We start from the raw sequence: 17,334 nt of genomic DNA on the forward strand, positions 1-17,334 counted from the left end.
ATAATTGGCTGTGAAGTGATACGTCATTGTCGCTTATCTTCCTTTTTTGTATGTAATGTTCCTCAGACTGTAGGCATCCTGCTTCATAATTTTGTATGCTCTTGTAAGGATTCCTAGGATTCCTACTTTTCAGACTTTTAACCCAGTGTCGCTGGAAAAATGATTTGCCCATTTTAGATTTTTTTGTGAAATGGCTCTGCTAGTGCTTATCCACAAAGGAGTCAGTTAGTAGACCTTGTTGACCTTACCTGATTTCACGTTTCCTTGAATTTGTGGGAAAAACATTTTCTGATTAATGCTATGAATATAATTTTTTTTTTTTTTATAGTCAGTATAGTTACTATAATGATATTGACATTAGAAACTGCAATATAAGATTATAAAATATTTTCAAAAATAAAGGAAAAGGGTAAACAGGTGAGTCAGGTAGTACCATTAATTGGCTCATTGGTGACTTAGTACAAGTGGAGCTATCTGTGTGTAAGAACAATGAATAAAGTAAACTCACAGTGGGCTTGGCATTTATGTACATGCCATGCCTGTCTTTTTTTTTGGTTAATGGAAAATGAAATATAGAGCGTCCAGAGGGTACAACATAATATACCAGACTATAAACTTTGTTTCATATGTGCAGTATCTTGCATGGTTTTGCTGATTGGCCGTACAAAAGTACTTGGCAGTTTTAATGACTACGGAAATTTACTTTTTAAAAAAATAATATTGATAATGATCTTCTAGTCATTTTGTTGTAAATGATCTGTTCTATATCAAAAGACTTCTCCAAGGAAGATTCTATGAAAAACACTTTTGATCAGACAAGTTCAAAAGCCTAACCTGGTTAGATATTGAAATACTTATGATCCATTTTCATATATAAGCTATTGGGGAATTTATATTCATGGGGCAGCACAGAACACCACACTGTAATTGCCTAAGAAAAATCGGGTTGTTTCAGTCATGGTGTTAAGGAAGTGATCTGTAATTAACAAAGGATTATTTGCTATTCATGACAGGTTGTTATGGAGTACCTCCCTGGAGGTTCCTTAACAGATGTCGTCACAGAAACTTGTATGGATGAGGGTCAGATTGCAGCTGTCTGTAGGTGAGTGTCTTCAAATATATTTTCTCTCTTGCAAATTATCCCTTTTGATTTTTACTTGGTGCTGAGGAGTAACATAAGTGGCATAATAGAAACAACTGTTGTGTAGGCATTGAAATGTTTGAACATCCATCTCTCCCTCCATATCTCAAAAGTATTTATTAATGATATGAGAAATTAATATTTCAAGTCAGATTTTTCACCATTTTGGGGGGAAAATTTGAGGTTTGAAAGTTACGCAGCCATGTTTTGAAGCATCACGCAGTCTTACATTCATAACATTAGATTGTTTCATAGAATATTAGGAATTTTTTAACCCATATCTGCCGGGCCATACCTATAGCTGTCATAACAAACTGACTCATCATGCTGGGTATAGGTGTCATGAAATGCTAGAGCGAGTCGAGTGGAAAGTTCCACTATATGTAGCGGACCTCCGGGCTAAACTCAGGACGGTTGCCAGAAATCACTGGGGTCAGTGACGCCCAGAAATTGATACTGTCATTGATGGGTTAAAAAACTGGTTCAAATAAATGTTTGTGTATCAAAGATTTAATCACAGTCCTGAAAGAGATTACTGGACTTAATTATTAAAGACACTAATGAACTTTTGATGTATGATATCATGAATGCATAACTGTATGATGTAGGGCAGTCTTGCTCTTTAGTTTCTTTTTTTTCTTTTTTCCCTCCCTCTTTCTTCCAAAAGATGACCTTGCCTGTTTAAGATCAGTTTATTTAATAAATTTTCTTGAAAATCAGAACCACAAATGATGAAATTTTCACAGTGTATTACTCTCCTTTGCTTTATGTTTTTCAACTTTACAACATATACATTATAAAACCACGTGTGTTGTTTTCCCCACTGTTACCTGCTGGTATGTCAGAGTTTTCTGTATTCCGTGAATGTTAGTTTCATAAAAATTCACTTTCCCCCTATCTGATGAAAGAAGAATGCTTATATATGTATAGTTGAACATTTAAAATAGTTTCATGTATAGCATGAAAATTAATGTGTCTTGGAAATTAACCATACTCCCTATCTGATAAAAAAATGTGAATATATATAATTGAAAGTCTGTGAAGAAGAGTTAATATTATCTCATGAATTTCAGGGAGGTTCTACAAGCTTTGGAGTTCCTGCACGTTAATCAGGTCATACATCGAGACATTAAATCAGATAATATTCTATTAGGCATGGATGGAAGTGTCAAGCTCAGTAAGTACTGTGATTAGAACCTAATTGCAGAGTTTTCTTTGTCTTTGTTATATGTCAAGGAGAATTGGTATGACTTCTTGTTTGATTCAAGTGCCATTCTACATTGGGGTCTACTTCTTATGTATGTATGCTATTTAGAACAGGGATGATTATGTAAAAATCTTGCATCTCTTGGTCTGGTTTCTGATCTTGAGAGGAAAATTCTAGATAATTTACCTGTAGGATGAATGAGTTTGTCTTCATTACATTCTTTATAAATATAAAATAACTAAATTACAGATATATTTGAAAAAGAGTCAGTAGTTGAGAGAACAAATGCATGTTGCACTGCTATTTTTAATGTATTGATATTGAATTGAAAAAAAATCAATCTTCATGATGAATGCAGAGGTGGTTGATGGAGTTGTTAAATTTACTATTACTGATATAAACACAATACTTAAACCTTTGACCCTCTCCTCTCCAGCTGACTTTGGTTTTTGTGCACAAATATCACCGGAGCAAAACAAAAGGACAACTATGGTTGGGACACCATACTGGATGGCCCCTGAGGTGGTGACGCGAAAACAGTACGGACCAAAAGTTGATATATGGTCGCTTGGAATTATGGCTATTGAAATGATTGAAGGTATGTGTGTGTACATAATTTTTGGTAAATAAAATGCAGGTCCACCATTTTTTTCTCTTAATTATAAGAACATACATGTGGGAAAAGTTTGATAAGATGAATTTTTAGGTTTGTAGGAACATAATTGTATGTTGCTGTTATGAAAAAAAAAAGGTTTATTTTGCTAGATTTATATTTTAGAGTGATTAAATTTTAACTGTTATTTACATATCAACACTTAATTTCTCTATGCAATTATGCCCATTAGCTTTACTTCACTAAAGATTTATATTCAATAACATTTGCTGAGATAAGTATTTTTAGAGCTAATTTTCTTTATCCTAAAATGTAATAGATAATGAAGCCTGTAATTTTAACTCATTAGATGTTAATTTACTGGTCTTACATTTTTTCCCTCTTGTAGTATCTACATTTGGTAATTTAGGCAGAATTACTGTCAATGTTGTTGCAGTTTCTAGCAACTGCACTACTTCTTGAGAACTGCAAAACAGACAAGCAAGTGACTTTTTTGCATTCTTTCCTACCCCATTCACAGTGGGTAAAATTTCACTGCCAAAGTTTGGCAAACGGGAACATTAGTGTGCGCTGCCCTGGATCTGGGCAGTTGTTGAGCTCCTGGCTGAGCTCCCGAGGCACCATCCCATCCACGGGAAGTAGGCTCGTAACCTGATTAGATATTACCCAGCATCAGGGATTTTTTCATCATGATGTGATTGCTCATTACTAGATGTGCATGAGTTAATAACCAATACTCATGTGATTTAATATCTGAAAGAGTACAGTAAGTTTAGTAACCAGGAGATTGCCAGGAGTGCAACCAAATATTAATTGGAATTCAATTGTATTCATAGCAACAAATGTGGAAAAGCTAGGAATGAGAATCAGTACTTTCACAATACCGGTTTCAAATATACCTTCGTCAGAGATACATGGAAGTTTCAGGTTATTTTTGAGATACAGTAGCAAGTAATCCCCTTTGTATAACCCAGTCGCACTGGATGACTTCTGATCACCTGAACCGATGAACTGGGCCCAAATGCCAAGTGATAAGTATCCATGTCTTGTGCAGTTAAGGCTGCTCTGTTTAGCTTTTATGTACTAAACAGTTGTTTGCATGGTTAACCCTGACTGCAGTCATTAAGGAGATCCATCTCTTCTCTAGTTGACTTAGTCTTGTTTTTTTTAGCCTGATTTCTTAAGAAATTAAGCAGGCAGAAGTATATAGAGATTGATAGATGTATGCATCCCACACTTAAATTTTTAACTCAAATGTGAGAAGTCTGGCTCATAGCTTGGTATGGTGTAGGGAAACCTGTCATGAATTAGTTAAGAAAACAATACATTATATGCCCCCACTTCCCCCAGCATATGGTGTATGATGCTAGAAAATGATGAATCTAAACCACTTAAACACACTGTGGTACAAGAAAGGGAAATAACAATGGAGCAGTTAGCTAGCTACATGTATGGTTGTAGCTCACATCCAGTGTTGCGGCAATTCTGTCCATAGCCAGATTTTGTCCGTTGTCTCTGATATACTTTAATTGGAGGATTGTAAGACTAAGGTTTGAGTGTATTTTGTAAATAGAGTGTGAACAGTTTGTTTGTACAAGGAGACTGTATGCACTAGACTAAATGACTGGATCCATTTCAACAGGAGAACCACCATACTTGAATGAAAATCCTCTGAGAGCTCTGTACCTGATAGCCACGAATGGTAAGCCCGAAATCAAGGAACGGGAAAAGTTGTCTCATGTATTTCAGGATTTCCTTGACCAATGCCTAGAAGTTGAAGTTGAAAAGAGATCGACTGCTAATCACCTTCTAAAGGTAAGTTGGTTGACTTGGGTTTCTTTGTAGTTATGCTATAATATTATTTGGCAGTTTAAAGTTCTTTACAATCACTTATGTGAAAATGAAACATTTTGACCTTTCCTTTTCCCCACATTGTTGTTGAAAGAGATATATGAAAGAAATCTAGTCAGACTCTGGGACTGGAATTTAGATGTGATAATAGCCTCAATGCTTTCATTGTCGTTTATTAGGAAGATATATATATGCTTTAGTGAGGAACATGCTAGTTGATGAAGGGAATAGATTTCCAGATGAATAATTCTAGGAAAGAAACCGAAAACGAAAAGTGTAATGTAAGGCTTACGTAGTATAGCAGAAGAAATTTGTACTCAACACTACAAGTTGTTGAGCACAAGACTCACATGCTCATTTTTTTGCATTAAATGTGGGTAATTTTCTGTTGTACAGCACCCATTCTTATATACTTAACATTTTTCTCCTTTTCAGCATCCATTTTTAAAGCTAGCAAGACCTCTCTCAAGCCTCCACCCTCTCATTGTGGCAGCCAAAGAAGCCGCCAAGAGCCATTAGTGACGATTCTCAACTAGCAGTGTTATTGTGATGCAGTCCTCCTAGTGCCCATTGATACCCTGTTTGCATAGTTATTTGCTGGCAGCTAGAAGAAAGCAATCGAGCGTCTTGTTGCAGGCCGTGGATATATTTGTTATACTCTTCAAATACTGGCTGTGAGCAAGAGCAACCCCCATGCTACACCAGCCCAGTATCTTGTTAGCGATGCAGTGAACCTTTCCGTGCTAGGTGTATTCACTTCTTATTCAGTAAGAATTTCCATTTCGCAGTGTGCATGGATAAGAATTGTGCTCAGTCTTGTCGCAGTTAATGACGTGAAAGCTTCTTCTCCCAGATGACCGATATGAATTGCATGGTGAGGAAAGGCAAGGGTGGGATTGTTTGAAGAAGCGTGGTATGGAGTGAAGTAATTAGAAACTATCATTATTGTTATTATTATTATTACATCCATTATTTTATTATTCATTTGATGATTTTTAGTTATACAAACAATAAAATTCCAATGAAATTACTACTCATATTATCTTTGTTCATAGGAATGATTAGGAAGGTAGTAGATATAGTAGCAGTGATATTGCCAAATGGAAACTGTAGGGTGTTTATACCAGACGGTACTGTATACTCATATGATTCATTCAATTCCATTAAAGAAACATCTATGACAGTTATAGGTTTTGTATTTTTATTGTTTATTTTATTTATTTATTTATTTATTATTATTTTATCCAGAGTAAAAAAGGCAGAAAGGAAGAGAGATTGCAAGAGTGAATGAGTGAGCAAGAAAGAGGTTTTGAAATATTTCATAAGTTACCCTCTTCTTTCACCATATCCCAGATAGTGTAAAATCAGGCATTCAGCAGGTTTAGCCGGAACCCCTTGCAGCACTTTGACAGGTAGCTGCTTTTTCTTTTTCATCTTCTTTCTCACCCGTTCTCATATTTTTAGATACTATAGCAGGAGGACAGTACAGTGGTAATATATATTTATGTATGGATGTTTACATATGCATATACTTACACTTAGACATACACACACACATATGTACACATGTATACACATACACATATTATTTACATCTACATATACATATACCTACATATATATGTATATAAGTATATACATTGTGTATACATGCATAGATGCATACATACATACATGCATACACACAAATACATGTATACATATACATACAGATTCTTTTCTTTTATGGTAGTGCCATTATCTATGAAAACCATGCAATATGACGTTACTGTTTCTTACCTGCATTGTCAAACTGTTTGTCTTGATACTCATGATCTTGAAGTCAATGCCTAGAAGAATGCACATGGATAAGAAAGATGATTGCCTATTATTGGTAGAATAAGAAATAGTAGATTGTATACTATTGGCCACTTAAGGATGCAGTTCCTAGAAGTGTAATGAACGATGACATATCGAAACTAAACTAGTTAAGTTAGATCTGAAATGATATGTGTGAATCTCTGCAGTGAAATACACATAGTGTGTTGAATTCTAATGCATCAGGGATGCCAGGATGACAATGATGAGCAGTTCAGCCTGATAGTTGTAGAGTGAGATGTTATTGGTTCATCTTGCATCACTATAGAATTATTAAGCAGTGTAACAGTGTCATTTTGGTCTGCAAATGTATTCTTGTTATCCTTTTATGTGTTCATATAACTTCATGTTCTCATCAAATTATTGAAAAAATAAAAAAGACTGTAATATACTACAAATGGAGCTTAAAAAGTTAGATGCATCAAGCCTCACCGTGTCTGCATATTAAGACATCTTTAACTTGGCTGTATCAGTCAGGTAACCAGTTGTAGATTGATTATGTCTCAAGTATGCATCCACAGGAACCTGCATCTACAAATTTAGTAGAGATAGATATTTCACCTGTGCCTCACTTTCAAAGTTCACGGTGATACCATATTCAGTACAGTTACAGGTGAAATCATTCACATTTTATTTATCTTTTCTTTTACAGACAGAAAATGTAATCTCAGTAAGCTGATCTGTTGAAGGAGTCATTTACGTTTAAGGATTCAGTAATGATATTATGTATTCTATTGAAAGTATCTCTAAGCAAAGAGGGTTATTCTTTTCTTTTTGCTTAATAAACAAGGAATCTCTAATGCGTTATAGGAGTAGTCATTATTTTATTTATATGCAAAAAGTTTTAAAGAATCTCCACATAGGGTGAACCAGGATTTTTCTTTTCCTCTTCCTCTTTTCCTTTTCCTTTTCCATAAAATTTTTCTTACTCGTAGTATATGCTCAGAAATTGAAACCATTAGGTAGAAAATTTTATATTTGAGAGTTTATTTATTATAAATTATGTGGGCGTATGCAATAGAAACGCAAAGTGTGAAGGGTGAAAGTGGGTGCCTTGTTCAGTTTCATGACTGCCTAACAGGTGTTTTCATGCCCCTTCTTTCCTAAGGATGTAGCAGTGTATCAACTCGTGTTTCCATCATTAAAATAACGTGCAACTGGTACTACCTATCTTAAGGAATGCAATCTTGTCCTGTGGTCCTGTTCAGTTTGTTATACACACGTGAAAGGTGCCATATAAAAACGGCTGCTGCCTTCGTAGGATTGGAGAATGTGTTACTTGACAGAACAAGAAGGAAAGTATTTTGACTCTTGAAAATTATTGCTTTTGTATTACTCACTTTGCTAGAATGTAATTGATTAAAAGCGTGTGTACTTGGTTCACATCACTTGACGTTTTGTTTGCTTTACTCTCTACGTTGATTATGCATTCATTCCAAAATGAATCAGCTGATTCTTTTCTCTGTTGATTGTGAATGAGGATGTGAAGGCATTTACTTGTACTTAGTCGCGTTATTTACAGAAATAAAATGGGTTTGTTTTAGGTAATCATGCATATTTGGGAGTGATGTGAAAAATATGCATTATGTTATTTATATACCTGCAACTTGAAGCTCTTAGTGGATAGTTGAGAGACTTGGATGTTGATGTGTTTTTAAGTCTTTGAGGCTCAAGTTGAGCTTGGCTGATTCTTTACATTGCTGTTTGTGTTTTGCTTGATGAGTGCCTAAACGAGTTCCAAAGTTCAATTAAATTTCTACATTTCAGTGCTTTTATTGAAACTAATGTAAGTGAATAAAGCTTTGACTTTTCATCTTTACCTTCAGAGATCATGCCAGTGGCTTACATACATAATGCAAATGTAAGCAAGGTACTGCTTGAAGTACTTCTTTTTTTCTTTCTTCTTTTTTCTTTTTTTTTTCTTTTTTTAGGGTAGCAATAAAAAGTTGGATCCTAAACCAGTGCCTCAGTAACCAGTTGAATGATAATAACATCTGTTGTTAAATATACATCTGCTGGAAGGAAGAAAACTATGAGAATGCCTGCCGTGGCAAGCATCAAGACGACCAACAGTAGGAAACGGATTTTTAGTAATGAAGAGGTACACTCAGTTTTTTATTGCATCACTGGAGTGACCGAGTACAAAATCTACCATTCCTACCACCCGATGACAATATGATGGACAAGTTTTGCTATGAGTTTTTTGTGGACTTTCCGCTCGCAAGTGATGTGTAAAGAATGTAGGTGTACAAAAACACAAGCACTGCTTTTCATTGCCGGCAGGTCTGTCATCTTATGAACTGCAGGTATATTAGAAAAGCAGTGTTGTATGTTTTCTGACAAACCTTTTGTATAAATATGTTTATTTTATACAGAACCTAACTAGAAGTCTTGAAAAATGTGTTGCAAATGTATTTATTGTGTAGGTTATGTGTTTCATATACAGTATATATAGCTGAAGACTTGGTTCTATAAAGTTAATTAACATGCCTAAAGAAAGGTGGGGCTGTACCTGCTGCCTTCATTCTAGAAAACTGCATGACAATTTTAGATTGTAAATGATACATGTGAGAGACCAGTTTTTCTTTTTTCTTTGTTTTTATTTACTTATTTATTTTTTTGTTTCATATATACTCCTATCAGCAGAAATTATTGGAGTGACAGATTCCCCATTAGCTTACAAGTGTCTGTAAAAGTGGCAGTTGGAGAAAAGCTGAATCAGGTTACTGCAAATTCTCATTTCACCAATTACCAGGTGGAGTTGTGTTTTGTTGTTATTGTTTATTTATTTTTTTATTATCATCATTTCACTTTTTTAAATTGTTATTTATTATTTTTTGTGGGTGTGTGTTTTTCTGTCTTTCTCTTTTTGAGGGTATCTTCTGGGCAACTGAAATTGTTCAATAATTGCTGACCAACCTTATCTGTCTTTATTCCTACCAGCTTGTCTCGGGTAAAAAAGGATTACGCACATTGCGATTCTCAAGAAGTGAGTGACGTCATCTTGTACCAGTGCCATGCTTAAAGATCAAAACTATAAAGGATATTCTAATTTAGTGGGGAGGAAGGGACTGTGCACATCAGTTATGAAATAATACAGGTATATAAGCTTCCAGTTTTTATTATCCTATAAACAGCATATATACACAGTTTTTGGGAGAAAGAAAATGAAAAAAAAGTGTTTGCTCTCATAACATGTTACAAGGAATTCTAAGTCTGTAAGGCACTTATACATATTTCTATGCAATTCTAAATGTTGTGGGTCATGTAAAGGCGAGTGCAAATGCTCCATAGTAATGGTATTAAAGCAGGAGTGCGCTCACAATACATACAGGTTTATTTAGTAATGGTCAGATGATATGTTGAGGATATGTAAATCATGGTATTGTAAATAGTTTTATTTTGTAGATTGTGAATTTACATGATAACAATTAGTTGTATAGGTCAGGTGACTTGTTGTTTGAGAACTTGTAAATAATACTGTAGTAGGATTGATTATTAGTTATCCTAGACAGTCTGTACCTTGTCAACCATAAGCCAAAGTGGAAAGTCTCCAACCATTTAATACCTCTTTATACTGTCATTACTTAATTATTGTTTTTTCTTCAGCAAATGATAATTTAAACCTTCAATTGATATGATTCAAGAACAGGAAAAAGTCTTTGATACCAATTATTACTGACGTTCTAAACCCTTGCAGAGCATTTTGTACCATGAAGTTTAGTAAAAGGTTCATTCCAAGACACAGTGTCCTTGTGTCATAAGACCCTCCTCCCCCATCCAGCCCCAGATGAAAGTATGTACCTTTAATTAGATAATTCATGTTGTAAACACATCTTAATTGAGTTAATGTGGATATTTGATCCTTAAAACCGACACCTTTGTGTTACATGCTAAAGCAAAAATATAAGGTCTAAGTTAGAGAATGTAATTTCCTCTTTCAGGACATACGGGAATTATACACTGATAAAATAATGTTGCTGATGTGGAAAATGTAGTTCAGTTTGCTGTGAGTCTTAGTGTATTCTGAGATAAGGAAGCAGGATGCAAGTTTTAATTTAAAAAAGAGAGAAATGTATAATTGATCACTTTACCCAGTGGCAAGCCTCCATTCCGGCTGCTGGCTACATGAGGTACTCCATACTGTCAATACCAAATATGACGAATCGTCATTTTATATAAACATAATTGTCAAGTAAATGAATAAAAGTAAGGATTTTGATTTCTTTTTATTTCCCTTAATGCAAGGAAAACATCCCTGCACTTGCATTCAGAGAGGACACACCTAGTCTCTCTTTTACAGATGACCTGCTTGATATCTGTAAAATCAGACACAAATATTTGCAGATACTGAGTGTAAATTACATAAATGCCCCCCCTCCAATCCCTTGCCTGTTGTTGTCATGTGGGGGCTAAGGAGGCAAGGACCCAATGCTGGGAATCTCCCCCACCCTGAGCCCGCAACTTGACTAATTTTCCCCCTCCTTTTGCGTTGCTGTCCCTTCTCTAACCCCTTCTACTATCCACTTCCTAAGGTGTGAGAGCCATGCTGAAAGGATGAAAGGCTGACTTTGTGCCAGTCCTGAACGGCCTGAGGGAGCCATGGGCACGGTATTCCCGTTTTAGTTGTCTAGCCCTTACCCCTCAAGGGGACCCTAAGGGGTGGACTCTTTTTCTCCCCAATATACTCTAGACTTACCATGGCCAACAATGAAAATGTTAAACCCTTATTAGGGGTAATGAGGCTTGCCCCTTCATCAAATAGCCCCACCAGCTCAAACCCTCACGGCTCTCCTTTGACCAAGACTCTGAATACAACTACTACTACCCCCTCCTCAGTGCCTACTAATACATTATCCACCCAAGTCAACAAATTAGCTCCAGGAGACATTTCAACTTCATCCCCTCTACCCCCACAACCTTCTTCAATCACCACATCCTCCCTTGTTACTACTTTACAGCCTTATTGTCCACCTGTCCGTAATAAACCTCCCTCAACATTGCTCCCTCTTCAACACGCCCCCGACCTTCTACCACCCCCATCTATACAAATATCTTACTCTATTTAGCCAAATGGGACCGATTTTTCGTGATCTCCCCCACAGCTCCTTACTCAGACCACTCTTCTCTTCCAGCAACGTCTCCAAAAACGGTGGCAAAGTCTCATTCCGTAGGCGACCCGATCGTTCCCGTCTCATCACAGTAATATCTGAAAACCAAGCTATAGAATCATCAACTCTAACAGATCTCTCTGTTAACCCCATTCTTGCACAACCCTCACCCAATCCTCAATACTTGCACCGGAACTGTCTCTCCCCAGCAAACTGCCCTGTCTATAACAAAAATTGGTCGGATTGTGGAGAAGACTTACTCGTCTGCCTCACGGACTATGATGCGAGAAAAGTACAGGGCTACTCCATTCCTCCCACAGGTCATCGTAAACTCTACCAACATTACCAAAATTACGTTCCGTAGACATGACCTTCCCTTTAACGTGTACATTGGTGGAGAATCCCTCCCTGTCCGACCATACAACCTCCTCCCCGTCAGTGTCAAAATTGTTGGCGTTTAGGACATCCTGCCAAACACTGCCGTTCCAAAGCCCGATGCCCTCTATATGTGCCCAACCTGATCAACCAGCAAACTGCTCTGCGCAGTCACGCACATGTGCCAACTGTGGCGGCCCCAAAATGTATTCTATAGGGGCTGCCCACCTACAAGTTTGAGTTTTAGGTGGCAACTCTCAGATTCAGACTTGGTCTCACTCTGCGTGAAGCCAGACAGGAAGCACGTCACAAGGTTTTTCTCTTACTCCCTACTCCCGTAATGTCGCTCGCTCTGCCCCCCCTCTCTCCCAAGATGTTCCTACACCCTCCCCTATACCTATCCCTCCTATATCTTACTTCCCCACTTGTACCTCCTACCTTCCTCAGTCAAATTCTTTTGCCACTCTAAATCCAGACACCCCAATCTCTACTTTCCCCTACATCCCTTCCTGTTACTCCCTCCCAACATAGCCCATCCCTCCTATCTCCAGCTCCACCTACATTAACCCTCCCTCCATCCCCTCTATCCCTTTCACTCCCTCCTGGATACACACGTGATCCCTTATGTCACAACTATGTCCTTCCCCAGATCCTCCACCTCCTGATACCCCTCCCGATACAACACCATCTTCCCCCTCTCATTCCTTATCTCACCCCCTAGCTCCTTCCCTTCAAATTCTCTAACACCCGCTGTAACCGTTATCATTCATAGCTCAACTAAAGTATAGCTCTCCTACATGGAAATATTTGCGGTTGCCTGAACTTCGTCATATCCTTTCTTCATATAACACATCCCCCCCAATCCCTTGCCCGTTGTTATCGTGGGGGGGGGGGCTTAGGAAGCGGAGACTGGGACCCAATGATGGGGAACTCCCCAACCTTGGGACTCAGCCCTCGACTCAACTAATTTTGCATGGTCTTTTTTTCCTTCCCACTTTTCGTTTCTGTCCCTTCACCAAACCCTTCTGCTATCCACCTCCTAAGGTGTGAGAGCCGTGCTGAAAAGATGAAAGGCTGACTTTGTGCCAGTCCTGAACGGCCTGAGGGAGCCATGGGCACGGTATTCACCTGATTTAGTTACCTAGCCCTTACCCCTCAAGGGGCCCCTGAGGGGTGGACTGTTATTATCCCCAACATAACCCAGGCTTACCATGGCCAGTAATGAAAACCTATCCCCACTATTAGGGGCAATGAGGCTTGCCCCTTTATCAAATAGCCCCAAAGATGTAAACCCACCCGATTCCCTGACCCCAGGCTCTCCTTTGACCACGGCTCCGAACACTGCAATAACTACCCCCTTATCAATGCCTACTAGTACAGTAGCCAACAATCAACCCTTAAGGAACATTTCCACTCTTCCAGCATGCTCAACTTCAACACCTCTATTCCCACAACCTCCAACATCAACCACCCCATCCTCCCTTATTAATACCTTACAGCCTTATTGCCCACCTCTCCATAACACTTACCTCCCTCAAAACTACTTCATCTTCGTCACGCCCTCGCCCTTCTACTACCCCTATCTCTACAACAATCTTGAGTACTCTCTTTAGCGCAACCAAATGGGACCGATTTTTCGTGATCCCTCCCACAGCTCCCTACTCTGACAACACCCTTCTCTTCCAACAATGTCTCCAAAAACAAGTAGGTAAAGTCTCTTTCCGTAGCCGACCCGACCGCTCCCGTCTTGTTACAGTAACATCCGAAAACCAAGCTATAGCATTAACAAAATTAACAGACCTATATGGTAACCCCATCCAACCCTCAATACTTGCACCGAAACAGTTTCAATCTCCCCAGCAAATTGCCCAGTCTATGGCAAAGATTGGTCAGACTGTGGAGAAGACCTACTTGCCTGTCTCACAGACTATGATGCAACATCAATACAATGCTACTCCATTCCCCCCAGAGGTCATCGAAAGAAACCCACTAACATAGCCAAAATTACCTTCCGTAGACATGACCTTCCCTTTAACGTCTACATAGGAGGAGAATCCCTCCCTGTTCGTCCATACCAACCTCCTCCACGTCAGTGCCAAAATTGTTGGCGTCTAGGACACCCAGCCAAACATTGCCGTTCCACAGCCAGATGCCCACTATATGCCCAACCTGGCCATACCCGATCTAACTGCTCTGCACAATCACGCACATGTGCCAACTGTGGCGGCCCCCATAATGTATTTTATAGGGGCTGTCCCACCTACAAGTTTGAGTCTGAGGTAGCAACTCTCAGATTCAAACTTGGACTCACACTACGTGAAGCCAGACAGGAAGCACGTCGACGTGGTTTCTCTCTTACTCCTTACTCCAGTAATACTGCTCATTCTACCAATTCTCCTAAACCCACCCCCCTACATCTAACTCCCCCTCTTCTACCTCCTACCTTCCCCAGTCAAACTCTTTTGCCATCCTAAACCCAGACACTCCAATCTCTACTACAGATACTCCAATCACCACTACACCCCCAACACCTTCCCCTCTCCCTCCTCGCACTACCCGTAACAGACAGACCAAACGTTCCACCCCCTCTTCCCCTACCACACAAACACCTCCACCTTCCTTTGCCCCTACGCTTGAAACACCAATCCTCTCTTCCTCCCCTCACAAGAAATCCTTTATCCCCCAAACCTCCCCAACCAACTCCTCAGAAGAAACTATTGAAAATATTCAAGATTACTTAATGAAAACTGACACAACCTCCAAATCTTACAACTCCTGCTCCTTTCACACTCCAAGTAACTGCCGATATCCATCCTCCTCCTAACGATATCCCCCCTACACCCTATCCTCCTAACCCCTCTCAACACAGCCCATCCCTTCCCCACATTCCCTTAATGTCTCATCCATACTTACCTCCTTCACCGACCTCCAACCTATCAACATCGAATCCCACTTTGTTTCAACAACCTATCTCTTCCTCAACGCATAATATCCTCCATCTATTAACTCCTTACCACCCGACTCACCCTTTCACTCACCATTCCTTTGCCCAGCTTAGACAACTAATCCACTACTCAACACCCTTCCCTAACATTACTATAGTGCTACATGACCTTAGATAGACACACATATCTTGCTTTACCATTACCATTCTATACAATCCTTCTTCAAGGATTTTCTTACAAACCCTCCTATGCCATCCACAATATCATTGTCTCAATACTTCACACTCCCCTTTATGTCTCGTCTTACTGATCTATCAGAAAACACCTTATGGCATATCTCTCTTCCAAACCACTGTCCCGTGCACGATTATTGGCATCCTTCTTCGCCGTTGGGTCACAATTATTTTTGTAACGTCCCTCTTTCAGTTCCACATATTCTGTTGTCCTATCCACGCTTTGATGCAGCCCATACATCTGCTTCCCCCACCTATCCTCCCTTCACCGACCTCCCAACCTATCAGACATCCTTACAGAATCTCACACTTTCTGCTTTGACAACCTGTTCTCCTTCCTCAGACGCATCAACTCTATCCATTAAGAATCATCCACCCAGGCCATTACTGAACCTTCAGAATACATCCCCTTCTCTCTCCTAACATCCCCATTACATCTACTGCACAGTCTTCTTCACTGTCTACCCCCACCCCCCTTATTACTACCCTTCGTCCTTACTGTCCTCCTCCCCACAGTGCTACTCCATTCCAAACCACCCCATCTTCCTCCCGCCCTCGCCCTTCAACTGATTCCACCTCTGAAAACCTTTTTGGTCCAGCTAAGTGGGATCGACTCTTCTCTTCGAACAATGTCTCCAGAAACAAGCAGGGAGTTTCCTTTGCCAGTCGTTCCAATCGTTCACGCCTTGTCACAGTTACACCGAAGTCCCAAGCTCGTGCACTATTTACCCTGACTGTCCACACTGGCAAACCTATCCCTGCCCAACCTCACTCCTCCCTTAATACTTGTAGCGGAACTGTTTCCGTTTCCCCGACTGATTGTCCTGTTTACGACCTAACCTAATAACCCCTACATTCCTGAACTGCTATACGACTTCTGACGTGTAGCACCTTTAATCATCAACTCACCCCACTCTTTACCTATTTCATTATTACACCTTTCTATAGTGCTGTATTTATTTATTTTTTCTGCCGGGTCAACATCTAAGGTCATTCACGGCATATACAAAATATTGCGATAGCGTGGGGTTGGGGGCAAAGACCCCAGGTAAAGTATGGTTATACGATTTCGGATGTGCCAAAGGTAGTGGTCAAAAAAAAAAATGACAGACATGCAAAGTTATCAGCGGGGTCAGGTCTTTGGCGAGAAGGGATATATGGTTTACCATTGATGTTGGCAAAAATGGTTTGTAATATAATACATACAAAAAAGACTGGGGACTGGAAACGACCCTGCCATTCGTCGAAGGGCAGGGCGAGGTACCTATCTACCCCCTTAAGCATACACGAGCAAGATTGAGCTTTCGTATACAGTGCCTTCCCATGAGTTATATGGTAGATTTGCTTGTTGTATCACTTATCATTACAACAAACTGGTTGGTCCCTAAACACCCGCCCCCCGCTTCGTCGATGTGTGCAGTGGTCATGTTACATTTTCTTACCGTGGCCAGCGTTGTCCATAAGTATAAATTGTTTCGTAGAGCTCCCCATGAGTTTAATTGGTAAGTGCTGTTGTTAGACCATAGGCTTTCCTCGCAGTTCGAAATACTAGCCAACACGCGCCAAGGCTGTTATGTTCAGTGGTCATGCGTCAAATGTCTACACGTACGTGTGCCAATTGTGGTTGCTCCCATAATATATTTTATAGGAGCTACCTAGTCTACAAGCTCGAACTGTTGTAGATACTCGAAGGCTTAGCCATCACCATGCGAACAACACGAAGGCGAAGTGGATGTTATATGAATGGATGAAACAAACAAGCCGGGACGAGACGCCAAAATTAGAATAATGAAGAGGATTCCATACAAGAAATTGCGGTCAACAGGACAAGACGCAGATGCAAAAAACAGAGGCGCACCATGGCCTGAAGTGTTGAATCATCATGTGACAGAGGGTGACACTACGTGATGGACAAAAAAAAAAAAAAAAAAAAAAACAGTGTGAAAACAACAAGCATTTCTACTTGACCGCAATGTAGATAGTGCACCCAGTCTGGGAACA

The 17,334-nt window shown here is 39.4% G+C and overlaps 1 protein-coding gene across 1 annotated transcript; it reads left to right on the forward strand.

Moving 5' to 3' along the window:
* Positions 1-1,013: 1,013 nt before the first annotated feature.
* On the forward strand, positions 1,014-10,891 carry LOC119576736 (serine/threonine-protein kinase PAK 1-like; the record flags this gene model as incomplete). The annotated part of the gene is given in 5 exon segments (XM_037924406.1): positions 1,014-1,102; positions 2,215-2,318; positions 2,785-2,946; positions 4,604-4,776; positions 5,248-10,891. Coding segments are annotated over 5 exon segments (612 nt in total), but the record flags the coding sequence as incomplete, so codon positions are not given.
* Positions 10,892-17,334: the final 6,443 nt, after the last annotated feature.

The sequence above is a fragment of the Penaeus monodon genome, chromosome 1, assembly GCF_015228065.2.
Source record: "Penaeus monodon isolate SGIC_2016 chromosome 1, NSTDA_Pmon_1, whole genome shotgun sequence".
Classification (NCBI taxonomy): Eukaryota; Metazoa; Arthropoda; class Malacostraca; order Decapoda; family Penaeidae; genus Penaeus; species Penaeus monodon.